The sequence below is a fragment of the Lolium rigidum genome, chromosome 7 (genome assembly GCF_022539505.1).
Source record: "Lolium rigidum isolate FL_2022 chromosome 7, APGP_CSIRO_Lrig_0.1, whole genome shotgun sequence".
NCBI classification, from domain to species: Eukaryota; Viridiplantae; Streptophyta; class Magnoliopsida; order Poales; family Poaceae; genus Lolium; species Lolium rigidum.
In genome coordinates, this window is record NC_061514.1 from 331,611,495 (window position 1) to 331,624,026 (window position 12,532).

The following is a 12,532-nucleotide window of genomic DNA, read 5'->3' on the forward strand; positions in this document are numbered from 1 at the left end:
TTGTAGCGTGAGAAAGTTTAGAGGCGAAAAAACACTATGGAACATACTAGCTGGTTAAACTAATCCTTGCAATGGGAAATGCACATAGTCAAAGTAAACATGAGAATTTGATTGAAATAGGTTAAAGTAATCCTTGCAATGGAAAATGGGTTTCGATTGTCGCTTCAGTTTTGTTTAATTTACAGAAGTGATAGGTGTGTTGTCCCCATCGCCGATGGAGATCTGAGAAATTAATGGTACGACTACGAGAAAAATATTCAAGCACGCACTAGACAGCCAATCCACACACAAAAAAAAAGGCACTAGATAGAACCGTTCAGCGCTTCACCTAAGCTAGCATGGCGTGTCTGCGGCTGCAAGTTGTCGCCGCCGTCCTGGCCCTGGTCGCAGGCGCCGGCGTGTCACACGGCTTCGAGTTCCACGAGGCCACCGTGGAGGCCATCCACCTCGGCTTCACCAACGGCAGCCTCACCTCGGCGGCGCTCGTCCAGTTCTACCTGGACCAGATCAGCCGCCTCAACCCGCTGCTGCGCGCCGTCATCGAGGTCAACCCGGACGCGCTCCTGGAAGCGCGAGCCGCCGATGCAAGGCGAAGGACCTCCGGCGGGCGCCTACTCGGTACGCTGGACGGTATCCCCGTCCTTCTCAAGGACAACATCGCGACCCGCGATAAACTCAACACCACCGTCGGCTCCTTGGCTCTTGTCGGCTCCGTGGTGAGGCGGGACGCCGGCGTCGTGACACGCCTCCGGCGGGCCGGCGCCGTCGTGCTCGGCAAGGCCAACCCCACCGAGTGGTGCAACATCCGCCGCGTCGACAACGGGTGGAGCGCCCGCGGCGGCCAGACGCTGGTAATCAAATTGGCACTCAATTTCTACTAATGAAAATCAATATTTCGCATATTGGACGATTTGTTTTTCAAACTGAGATTCAAAACTAACGTACGCTCGAGATCACTGAACTTGAGAGTTCCTTCCTTTACGGATCGATGCTGAGTTTAACTGTGCAGAACCCGTACGTTCTGTCGTCCACCCCGTGCGGTTCGAGCGCAGGTTCCGGCGTCGCGGCGGCTGCGAACATGGCTGCGGTGACGCTGGGCACCGAGACCGATGGCTCCATACTCTGCCCGTCATCGTTCAACTCCGTGGTCGGGATCAAGCCCACTGTCGGGCTCACCAGCCGGTACGGTGTCGTTCCCATCAGCCCAAGGCAGGACACCGTTGGGTAATTCTTCTTCTTCTTCTCTTTGGTAATGTTCAGTTGTGGGTTGAGGTTCCAATCTGTCCACGGACACGAAATGCAGACCAATGTGCCGGACGGTATCAGACGCAGTCACGGTGCTGGACACCATTGTCGGCTACGATGCGTTCGACGCCACGGCCACCCGAGCGGCATCCAAGTACATCCCATCTGGGGGCTACATGCAGTTCTTGAAGAAAGATGGGCTGAGAGGCAAGAGAATCGGCGTCCTTAATGGTTTCTTTCAAAAAAGTGGGGAGACTCAATTGAGGGTGTACAACCAGCACTTCACCACAATGAGGTGACAACTTGAAGTTTCACTTCTTTTTATGAAAAGGAGACTGTTCCCCAGTCTCTGCAACTTCAAATTTCAGTGACAGACCCATATACATGAACATTAACAGAATCATTGTTTTGAACTGAATCTTGATTTCGCTGAAGGGAACATGGAGCCGTGGTGATCGAGAATCTTGACGTCGCGACCAATTTGACTGCTCTGTTGGCTGATATTGGTGCCAACGAGTGGATCGCCATACTAGCAGAGTTCAAGCTATACCTGAACGCGTACTTGGCAGACTTGTGGTCCTCCCCTGTCCGTTCCCTTGCAGACATCATAGCTTTCAACAATGCGCACCCTGTAGAGGTAAGTACACACAAGAAACTGAATGCAAAATCTTCCATCTCTTCACTTCTTATTATAGGTTAAAAAATTCTAGAATAAAGGGTTATCAGAAAAACAGAAATTATAGAATCATAAGGGCAATCGACGAGACTTACTATCTAGTACTTAATCTTTTCACAATTTCATGTTGCTGCAGGAGAGGCTAGAAGATTTCGGGCAGGGCAACCTTATCGCGGCCGAGAAGACACAGGGCATCGGATCCGTGGAGAGAGCTGCGATACAACGGCTGGAGGAGCTGTCCGCTAATGGGCTAGAGAAGCTAATGAAGGAGAAGCAACTCGACGCGATCGTGACGCCCGACACTTCCGCTTCCAGCCTTCTCGCCATCGCCGGACACCCAGCCATCGTTGTGCCTGCGGGGTACGCCGAGGCGGGGGTGCCCTTCGGCATATGCTTTGGCGGCCTGCACGGGTATGAGCCAAGACTCATCGAGATGGCTTATGCTTTCGAGCAGGCTACCAAAGTAAGAAAGCAACCAAAGTGTGCGCCCGCTTCCGAGGCGGCTAAAACCAGATTCGTTCCTTAGTCCTGCCTCTGTCCATAAAAACATACCAGTGATTTATCTAAATTTAGATGTATCTAAACTTTAATACATTTAAATTTAGATAAACTTGTAGCATCTTTTTTACAAACTGGGCACTTTGCTGCCCAAAGATAGTCTTTGCCTATTGGAAGAATAAAAAATGTACTGAGATTAGTACAAGTTTATCTGTAATCTTCAGTTGTGTTGTCGGTAGATACCGTCTTCCGGTTGCATTCTCAAACATGGAGTTTTTTAGTCTAAAATTTTGACACTATTGGAACAGATCCCTAGGCTTTCTCCTCCTCGAAACAGGTATTTGGCTTAGATTTATAAATAAAGTCAAATGGTTGAACCGATATATACTGATGAGAGATTTCGCTTACAAGCAAATTAAGATAAACAATAAAAACTAAGAAGCATCGAGTTTGCCATAGAAGGCGCCGTGAAACTAAATAGACCTGACCTCCACAACAACGTCCCCAACAAGATAATGACGCAACAGGCGCCATTGTCACCAAGACCACTAGGGTCAATGGCTTTCACCCGGAGCCCTAATGCGGAAAGGCTAGCCACAACAACACACTCAAGAGGGTCCCAATACCCGCATGTGTCGTCGTCGATGGAGCTAGAGTGCTAGGATTTCGCCCAAAAGAAAAAATAGAAACTGCGGTTTCCATGCCCGAGTGAATCCCAGTTCATATGTATTGCCAAAAATGGTAAGCTTTTGCCGGAAGGCTTTTGCCAGAAGATCACCCCATTTTTATGTGTGCTCTCTTACATATTTTTTAATGTTTCCTGCGCTTTGGTTACTTTTTTCTACTTTGTTGGGTTATTAGCTTGATTTTATTCTTGTAATAAATGATTATTAAAAGGTGCACAAAGCATTGATTTTGATATGTATGAACTTTTAACATCATGTATTATATATATAATTATAAAACACATGCGTTTATTTAGGTAGACGTGAAATTTTTATATATACATATTTGAACACATGTGCTTTCACAAACAAAGTTTTTCTTATAATTAAACTAGTGTTTAAAAATATTATAAAAGCACTAGCTGTTAGTGGGCAGATCATGAAACCCTTCATCGGCAGGGGCAACTAACCCCACACACCCCACCCATCCCACCCACCCACCTAAAACGGTAAATAGGAGCTGCATCCTTGCACTGCGTGAAAGGGTCCTCCTCCATGGCGCCCACAGCATACAAAGCGCTCGTTTCACACGGTCTGTGGGGGTGATGGATGGGTGCAAACAACCCACGAATCCTAGTAAAACTAAAATACAAGCCCGTACACAGTGCGACCTCTTTCCATTTACTTCGTTTATTTTTCATCCCACATGTTTGTACTTGTTGGAGTGGAAGGTACACATGTTAAAATTTTCTTGATACGAAGTATGGGACTAATTATCATAGTACATACGAACCAATTCGCGACAACTACAGGCGGAACAAAACTATAAAGTCCTACGAACAAGTCGAGCCTATATGAGAAACAAGAATTTAGACTGCATGGAACAAAAACACACTACAATTATGTGATGGCTTTGTTTCTGCAGCACAACATGGCTATTGAAGGACTTAACATCAGCAAATATTGTGTGGTCAATGTAGCCACGTTCACACCCTATTAAAAAAATAGCCTATTCTATAGATTGTCACAGAACTACTGTAATCAACCAGATAGTTTAAAGAAGTTATGAATAAGAACAATAATTAAAAATGTAAATTAAATGCTATAATTAAATTAAGAACATGTGAATGATATTAATATAACTACAAAGTAATAAAAGGCACTCTCAGGGAAACATCGATTCACCACTGGCATGGGTACTATGTTGATTAGGATTCAATATTTTTGTTCCTACATGTTTGCGAAGTGAGGAGAGGCTCGAATAAAGGTGCTCCCATAAGCACTGTTTCACACCCCTTATAACGACTACCTTCTACCATCGCATGCTGCGCAGGTCCAATAATTAAGGGTATCCATGTGGCTATGGCCATATGCCCTTGTATAACTCTTACTCCTCGTTAATACACGACTGGAAGAGGCCGTGGATTGTTGTCACCTATACATCCACGTACCTTCAACCATGCTTAACGACGATTTCCTTCATTCTCCCTAATGGCAAATATTGCATGGTGTACGACATACAACATCACCAAAGACAACCACCACTTTCACATATTGCAACTAAACAACATAAATACTTATTTTAAATCATATAAGTGCTAGGGTTCCTGATGAGTCCAAAAAGCAACGTGTTTTTCACTACATAAACAAACACTTTTTTTGTCTCATTACATGCTCTCTCTCTCTCTCTCTCTCTCTAGCTTTGACTATGCTCTAAATGCATGATTACAAGTATTGATTCATTTTCATGAGAGATTTGCACAACTAGTAGTTTTATTAGGATTTTATCACGTTTTCTTGTCTTTGGTGTGTGTAGGTTTTATGAACCTTTATGGATAAAGCACGAAGAAAGGAGCCAAGAGGAGGCAATATGGAGGAGTTACATACTCCAGAACTTAGCTATTTTAAAGGTAGAAAATCCTAATTTTTTAAGCACAAGATAATGAAGATCTAAGGCATTTGTGTTGTAACCCTTGTCAGAGCAAACTCAACGAGCTAAAGAACACCTAAACGGGAGTTCGTATGAAGAAATGGCGACCAAATTACTGCTGAATCCAACAAACTTAACGACCGTGGTAAGGTCATTCATGACCGTACCGGCTGACTGTACCCACGTCCTCGGTCACGAAAACGCCCTCCTAGACTTTACTTAGGTGTTAAGGTCGGTTGGAAGGCATTGAATATCCCTCTTGGGTATATATATAGGAGGGAGAGCCTCCACAAGAAGCAATCTCATACAAATCTTCATACCGCCTCCATAGACCTTCATCCACTATCACCACAGTGAAGCCCTGCCGCCTACATCATCTTCAACACCACCAAGACATCCAAGCATGAGCAGGAGAAGGAGGCGCCGCCAAGCAATGGGGGCAGGCCCTCGGCCACGCGCAACACCTTCATCACCGTCTTCGTCAACGCCCCTATCTCCCTCCTTATCACGTGCATTTGTAAGATTGAACATGGTTATGACCTTCATGATATTTTTATCTATGTTTAATAATTAATCAATGTGTGTGTAATTGATCTTGTTCTAGGCCAAGGTATGATCTAATGCGTCAAGTTAGTATATTTTGTTGATCTAATACCATGTATATGAATTATGAAGTTGAGTTCACGAGATCCCTTGATCCGTAAGTGTACTATTGTCTTGCAAAAGGCACGCGAGTACTGGACAAAGTGCCCACATGTGTGACTGCCCGGTAATCATAAGAGGAACATTTCTTTGTCTAATCAATCTCTTGTATAATAGTGGATCACATATATTCGCCCCTCGTGTACTAGTGAGACCAAAAGCCTAGAAACCGTCTTTTATTCCATTAAATCATACAACTACAATCTATTTAGTTTACTTTCAGTTTTACTTTACTTTGTTTCACTTTTTTCTTAGTTACTTCTTATTTTAAACTATCTTTTCATTTACAATAAACGCATAGCAACTTATAGAATAGGCTATTTTCAAACCATGGTTTGAGTGTGAAAGGTAGATGCATGCGTCATGTGACAACATAGTTGCAGGTAATAGTGCTTTCCAAGGATCGAAGCAACGCTCTCGTGGGACGATATACTTGGGGAGATACTTCCCGTGAAAATACTACGATAACCTTGTTATATAGTAATTGTAGGTTATCAGTTCCCCATCTCCCTAGGAACAAAGAGGCTACTCACATACAAGGAACGATCATGACAATGACATGAAAAGCATATGAATGTACGAAAATACAAGTGCAAATCCACAATAAAGTTCTATATTACAACAAGATGAACGGAGAAATCGCTACCAGGCGCATGGAAGATAATGGTGTTGTTGGAGATCGATGTCGGTGCCTCCTTCTCCCAAGTCTCCTTATCTTTCTCCCTTCAATGGTGTGATGGTGGTGTTGGTGAACATCTACAGCGGTGGCATGGCGACAGGTCTCCATTGTGCCAAGATGTGAATGAGCTTATTGTAGCATTTTCCTTCCTTATATGGCCTCACGGAGTTTGGTTTGGTGTTCTGGGTAACCCCCGCACCAGATATGGCCTTCGGGCCTTCACGAATGTTGTTCGGTTTGACAAAACGGTCCTGACGGAGGATGATACGGCCATACGGTACGGCCGTGGTGATCGTACCACTGGTTGTTAAATATTCTAGGATCCTGCAGTAATTTGGGCGACATCTCTTCATACGAACTCCGATTGAGGTGTTCAATGGAGATACCCTGAGATAAATAGCAGTCCCTATCACACGTGGGCGCCTATTTGCCGCTTGTTGCGGGGGCGTTTCCCTCCGGTATGAGGTTGTATTTTCATGGGCCACATCTGGATGCGAGTCAATATAATAGGTACAACTTCTCTTTTTATCTTTTTTCCATATTTTATTTTTATTTTTTATTTCTACTTGTAGAGCAAAAAAAACCCATATATTAAAATCTTTGTATTATCTTTTATTATCTTGTGATGAAAAATATTGACTCCTTTCCACCTTGAAATGGCTAAGTTTTGGTGCTTGTAAATCCTCCATATTGCCTCCCTTTCTCTCCTTTCCTCGTGATTTGTCCATAAACGTTCAAAACACGTACACACACCAAAGATAAGTGATAAAATCATATTAAAACTACTAGTTGTACAAATCTCTCATGAAAATGAAGCATTACTTGTAATCATGCAATTTATGATATAATCAGAGCTATATAGACCATGTAATGAGATTAAAAAAAACTATATGTTTATGTCTTGAAAAATATATCGCTTTTTGGACTCATCAGAATGGAAAAAATATAACATGAATGAACAAATTGAGTCTCCACTTGGAATAATATTGTAGAAAATAGAAAACAAAATATAACAATTGTGGAACAAATCATGAGTGCAAAGGCAATAAAATCTAAGTGGAACAACATTTTGGTCAATAGTACATGTAAACCATTTAGCAACCACTATCGGTAGAACCAAACAATAGCTTTCAAAGAACATGTGTCTCATCTAAAGGGAAAGTTCAACTACATGGAACAAAATCATACTACAGTCAGTCGAGGCAAAACTTATAGCCCGAAGGAACAAAATGAATCTACATGTGCTCTACAACAGTTGAAAATAGAGAATGAAAATGAACCTAGAACAAATCATGAGAGAAAATAAAACAAAGCTAATTGGAATAAAATGTTGGCATCCATGAAACGAATCGTGGCGATGGGAGGAACAAGAATATGAATATAGTGAAACAAAATTTCAAAATTGTGGAACAAAACACGGGTACAAGAGAAACAAATTTTAGAATAATTGATAAACAATAATCATGGAAAATAATCCCGTTCATAAAAGTTATAGAAAAATGCTTAAAGTAAAAATATCAAAGAAAAATGAAAAAAATAAAAAGAAAAGAAAACATACGTAAAAGAGAAATGAATGAGACCAAGAGACCGATCAAACTAAAATGAAGCAAATGGTTAATGGCCGAGCCTAGTGAAATAGTAGTCCCGATCACGCGTGGGAGCCTATTTGCCGCTTGTTGCGGGGACATTTCGTTCCGGTGTGAAGCTGTATTTTAATGGGCCACATCGGGATGCGAGTCAATATAACAAGTACAACGTCTTTTTTTTTCTTTTTTTTTATTTTTTTATTTTTATTGTTCTATTTATACTTGTAGGGAAAAAATCATATATTAAAAATCTACGTATTATCTTTATTGTCTTGTGATTGAAAAATGACTCGTTTCCACTTTGAAATGGCCAAGTTTTGTTGCCTATAAGTTCTCCATATTGCCTCCCTTTCGCTCTTTTCCTTGTGATTTGTCCACAAACATTCGGTACACATACACACAACAATGATAAGTGATAGAATCATATCACAACTACTAGTTGTGCAAATCTCTCATGAAAAAAAACATGAAAAATAATCCCGTTTAGAAAAGGTAAATAAAAATGCATGAAATGAAAAATCAAAGAAATAGGAAAAGAAAAAAAACAAAAACATACATAAAAGAACGGAAGGAATGAAACCAAGGGAACGATAAAACTGAAATGAAGCAAATGGTCAATGGGCCGAGCCTAGCGAAATAGGAGTTCATATCATGCGTGGGTGCCTATTTGCCGCTTGTTGTGAAGTTGTATTTTCATGGGCCACATTTGGATGCGACTCAATATAATAGGTAGAACTTCTCCTATTTTTTTTCATATTTTCATTTTTTATAATTTTTATTTCCACTTGTAGAGCAAAAAAACCATATATTAAAAAACTCTGTATTATCTTTTATTTTTGAAAAATGTGAAAATTTCCAAAGCTAAAGTAAGTGTTCATGAGATTTAGAAATTGTTCATATAAATATACTACCTCAATCCATAAATAGTTTCTTGGTTTTGTCTTGATACATCCAAATTTATACAAATGTAAGACATCTTTTTATGGATGGATGGAGTATGTTTTTATCAATCATCTTTTTTTTGGAAATTATTTCTTTCACTCTCTTGAACGGGTTCTAATAAGTCCATTTTATCTTATATATAATTTTTAAAATATTTATCTTATTTCAAACATTTTTCAAATATGAATATTTATGTTATTTGAACGATTTTTCATTAGAAACATGTATCTCCTTTGAATGGTTTTCCAAAAAAATATAATTTATCTTTTTCATTTTTATCTATATGGATATTATTGTTAATTGAACTATTTTCAATAACAATATTTATCGCATTTAAACAAGAAAAAACTACGAATATATTTTCCACAGCTTAAACAGGAAAAATTGGGGTGGGGTAGGGGGATAGAAGCCAAGTATGACTAAATGGGCACATGCCATCGTGAAAACTCTTTAGGAAGGAGCAAACGGCTCCCGCTCTATTGCCCTAAGCTGCAAGTAGAGTTTGCCTTATCGTCCGCTATGGTGCTTAGGTGCTAGTATTTCCGAGCGGAAGCTAGCTAGCTGACTAAGGACTCATTTAATTTGTAGTATAAGAAAATTATAAGAATAGATATTATGTGTGATTGGGATGTCATGCCAGTTTGAATCGTATGGGAACATAAAGTTTATTTGGGTCCCTTCGGGGACATCCGATAAAGTTTATTTGGTTGTCATGAACGAGTTTTCCATGAGGTCTAACCTATAAGCTACAATTTTTATGGGATTATGTGTTATAGGATTTGATCCTACAAATTAGATGGCCTTTAAAGAAATTTCAATCCTACACAAATCATTTAAAAATCCTTCAAATCAAAGGAACCCTAAATGGGCCCATAAGATATCGCCAAACTCAACTGGATTGATTCAGTTCTCCTTACGGCGCTAGGGAGGCATCGGCCTGAACTCTCTGATAAGCCTATGGAGTGTGTGTTTTCCGGTTAAACTGAGGAATCCTGATCATTGAAGGCCTAATGACGGTTGATTGTTATCTCACTGCCATGTATGGCTCGGTGCAAGTGCAATGGTTCTTCTTCTAATGATTTCAGTAGAAGAAAATCCACTTCCTGTCCTTGAATTTTTTGAAAAGTTCACTTTTTGTCCTATTTTAGTTTAAACGGACCTTAAACTCTCAGAATAGTTCACTTTTCATCTCTTTCCAGTTGAGTTGAGGAAGTCACTGACATGGAAAGACTGTAATTTCACTTTGTTCCTGGTGGAGTGGTGCCGTAAAACCCGTCAAAGTTATCCTTGGCGCTGAACTGAATGAACACTCGGCCCACAGCCCCCACGCTCCACGGAGGCGAGATCCGTCCGTACGTCCCCCTGTCACGGGCGCAGGCAGCGCCGCGCCAAATGCTTCCCCATCTTAAATGAACCACGCGCGCGCTCACACGTACGACGACGCATCCAGCCATCCGCTCTTCATTCCCATGCACGCGCCAACGCGCGCACGGCTAAATATCCGCGTCGCCACGCGCCTCCCCGCGTGTCTATATATGTCCGACCGGCGACGTGCCCTGCTCGCTACCTCTGCGACCCAACGCCGGCGACGCCATCGACCGAGCCCAGGGAAGAGAAGATGTCGCACATCGCGGTAGAGCGGAACCGGCGGAGGCAGATGAACGACCACCTCAAGGTGCTCCGTGCCCTCACGCCGGCCTTCTACATCAAGCGCGTCGACCAGGCCTCCATCATCGGCGGCGCCATCGAGTTCATCAAGGAGCTGCACACCGTGCTGGAGGCGCTCGAGGCCAAGAAGAAGCGCCGCCTCTGCAGCCCAACCCCGAGCCCCAGCCCGCGCTCCCTCCTCTCCTGCTCCACGCCCACCAGCGCCGGAGTCGGCTCCTCCTCCGACGTCTCCCCCAGCAGCAACGGCAGCAACAACAGCAGCTCCGCTCTCGCGCCCTTCGGCCTCGGCGCTGTCAAGGAGCTCGCCGCCTGCTGCAACTCCCCAGCCGCCGACGTCGAGGCCAGGATCTCCGGCGCCAACGTGATGCTCCGCACGCTATCCGGGCGGATCCCCGGCCAGGCCGCCAGGATCGTCGCGCTGCTCGAGAGCCTCCACCTCGAGGTGCTCCAGGTTAACATCAGCACCATGGACGACACCGTCCTCCACTCCTTCGTCCTCAAGGTACGTAACTAACTCCATCCATCAGCGGATTAAATTTCTGCATGCGTCATGGATGCATCCATGCATTCAAGCAGCTGTCTTCAGTGAATTAATTCTACTGTTGCATTGTTGCAGATTGGTCTTGAGTGCCAGCTCAGCGTGGAGGATCTCGCCTTCGAGGTCCAGCAGACCTTCCTGTGCTACCAAGAGCCCGATCCTAATTCGGACTTCTCCATGTGCTACCCATCCATGGCGATATAGTTTACCACTCCTCTGTGTGCTAATTATATGATTAAGATACACCCATGCAACTTCTGCATGCTCCTCGTCTAGCTAGACGCCTAGACCCCTAATTTGCATATTACTTTTATCTCAAAAGTATTACTATATATTTTCCTCATTTGCAAGCGAAATATAAGGTCCATGTAACCCTTGTAATAGTATTGTTTTGAAATGTAATTCATGTGTGAAAATTAGTTTGGTGGCATTTTCTCGGACTCGCTACTTACTCTGTTCAAATGAATAAGGCATACAAAGATGCATCGCTAAACAATCAAACGGGAGATCTAAAAGTAGTAAGAGTGTGCGCACATTGTATCCCTACGATAGTACCATAGTACTAGTATTACATAAAACTGTCAACCCTGCAAATGTTATCATTAGTATCGCACCGACGACTTCAATCACACAATTGGCTACGGTTATTCGAAAATTATGATTGTGCAAAATAAAAGATGTGGCCGATGGATGATATAGACTACTACCTCCGTTTCAAAAAATAAGGCGCACGCGTATTCCAATACGAACTTTGACTATGAAAATTAGTCAAAAAATCCTAATTATATTATATGTAATTAGTATCGTTGGATTCTGTTGCCCTGCTATAGTGCTTCTATTGCCTGGAGTTTGCTGGATCGGTGGTATTCGGTCGTGCGCACCCATGTTTTTATTCCGACCGTTTGGTTTTGGAGGGTGAGATGCGCGAAGCTCTTTTCTGTGTGGACACCAAGTGACAGTTGATCCATGGTGAAGTTGGAAGAAGAGAATATCATGAAGGCCGGATTTAGAGGACTAGCTAATGGAGGTCAAGTTTTTGCGCTGTTGAGGGCTTGCTTGGTGTTCCGGACTTCGCAATAGTGGTATGGAAGTGGGGGTGGCAGCACATGTGAAGTTCGGAGTCTTACCTTTCAGGGTGAAAACCCAAGGTATGGCCTTAACTGGTTGTGCCTGGCAATGTCCTTGTTGAAGGCATTGTTTTGAGAGCGGAGACTATCTTCAGGGTGAAAACATAAGATCTTTGATCGGGCGACGACGGCGCTGGTGCATTGTTCCCTTCTTGGAGGCGTTGCTTTTAAAGAGTCCGAATTTCAGGTATTGTCTTGGTGGTGGATGTATTATTGTTGCTAGGGATGGGATACTGTAGCGGGGCTTTTATTTTTTAGTTTTATTTTTCTCTTTTT

The 12,532-nt window shown here is 42.8% G+C and overlaps 2 protein-coding genes across 2 annotated transcripts; both read left to right on the forward strand.

Annotated features, from left to right (window-relative positions):
* Positions 1-338: 338 nt before the first annotated feature.
* LOC124673435 (probable amidase At4g34880) lies at positions 339-2,447 on the forward strand. Its single transcript, XM_047209514.1, has 5 exons — positions 339-851; positions 1,010-1,224; positions 1,304-1,540; positions 1,681-1,882; positions 2,058-2,447. Exons 1-5 carry the CDS (start codon positions 339-341, stop codon positions 2,445-2,447), a joined length of 1,557 nt encoding a protein of 518 aa, XP_047065470.1.
* Positions 2,448-10,535: 8,088 nt separating this feature from the next.
* LOC124673437 (transcription factor MUTE-like) lies at positions 10,536-11,333 on the forward strand. The gene is made up of 2 exons (XM_047209515.1): positions 10,536-11,093; positions 11,208-11,333. Exons 1-2 carry the CDS (start codon positions 10,542-10,544, stop codon positions 11,331-11,333), a joined length of 678 nt encoding a protein of 225 aa, XP_047065471.1. The 5' UTR covers positions 10,536-10,541.
* Positions 11,334-12,532: the final 1,199 nt, after the last annotated feature.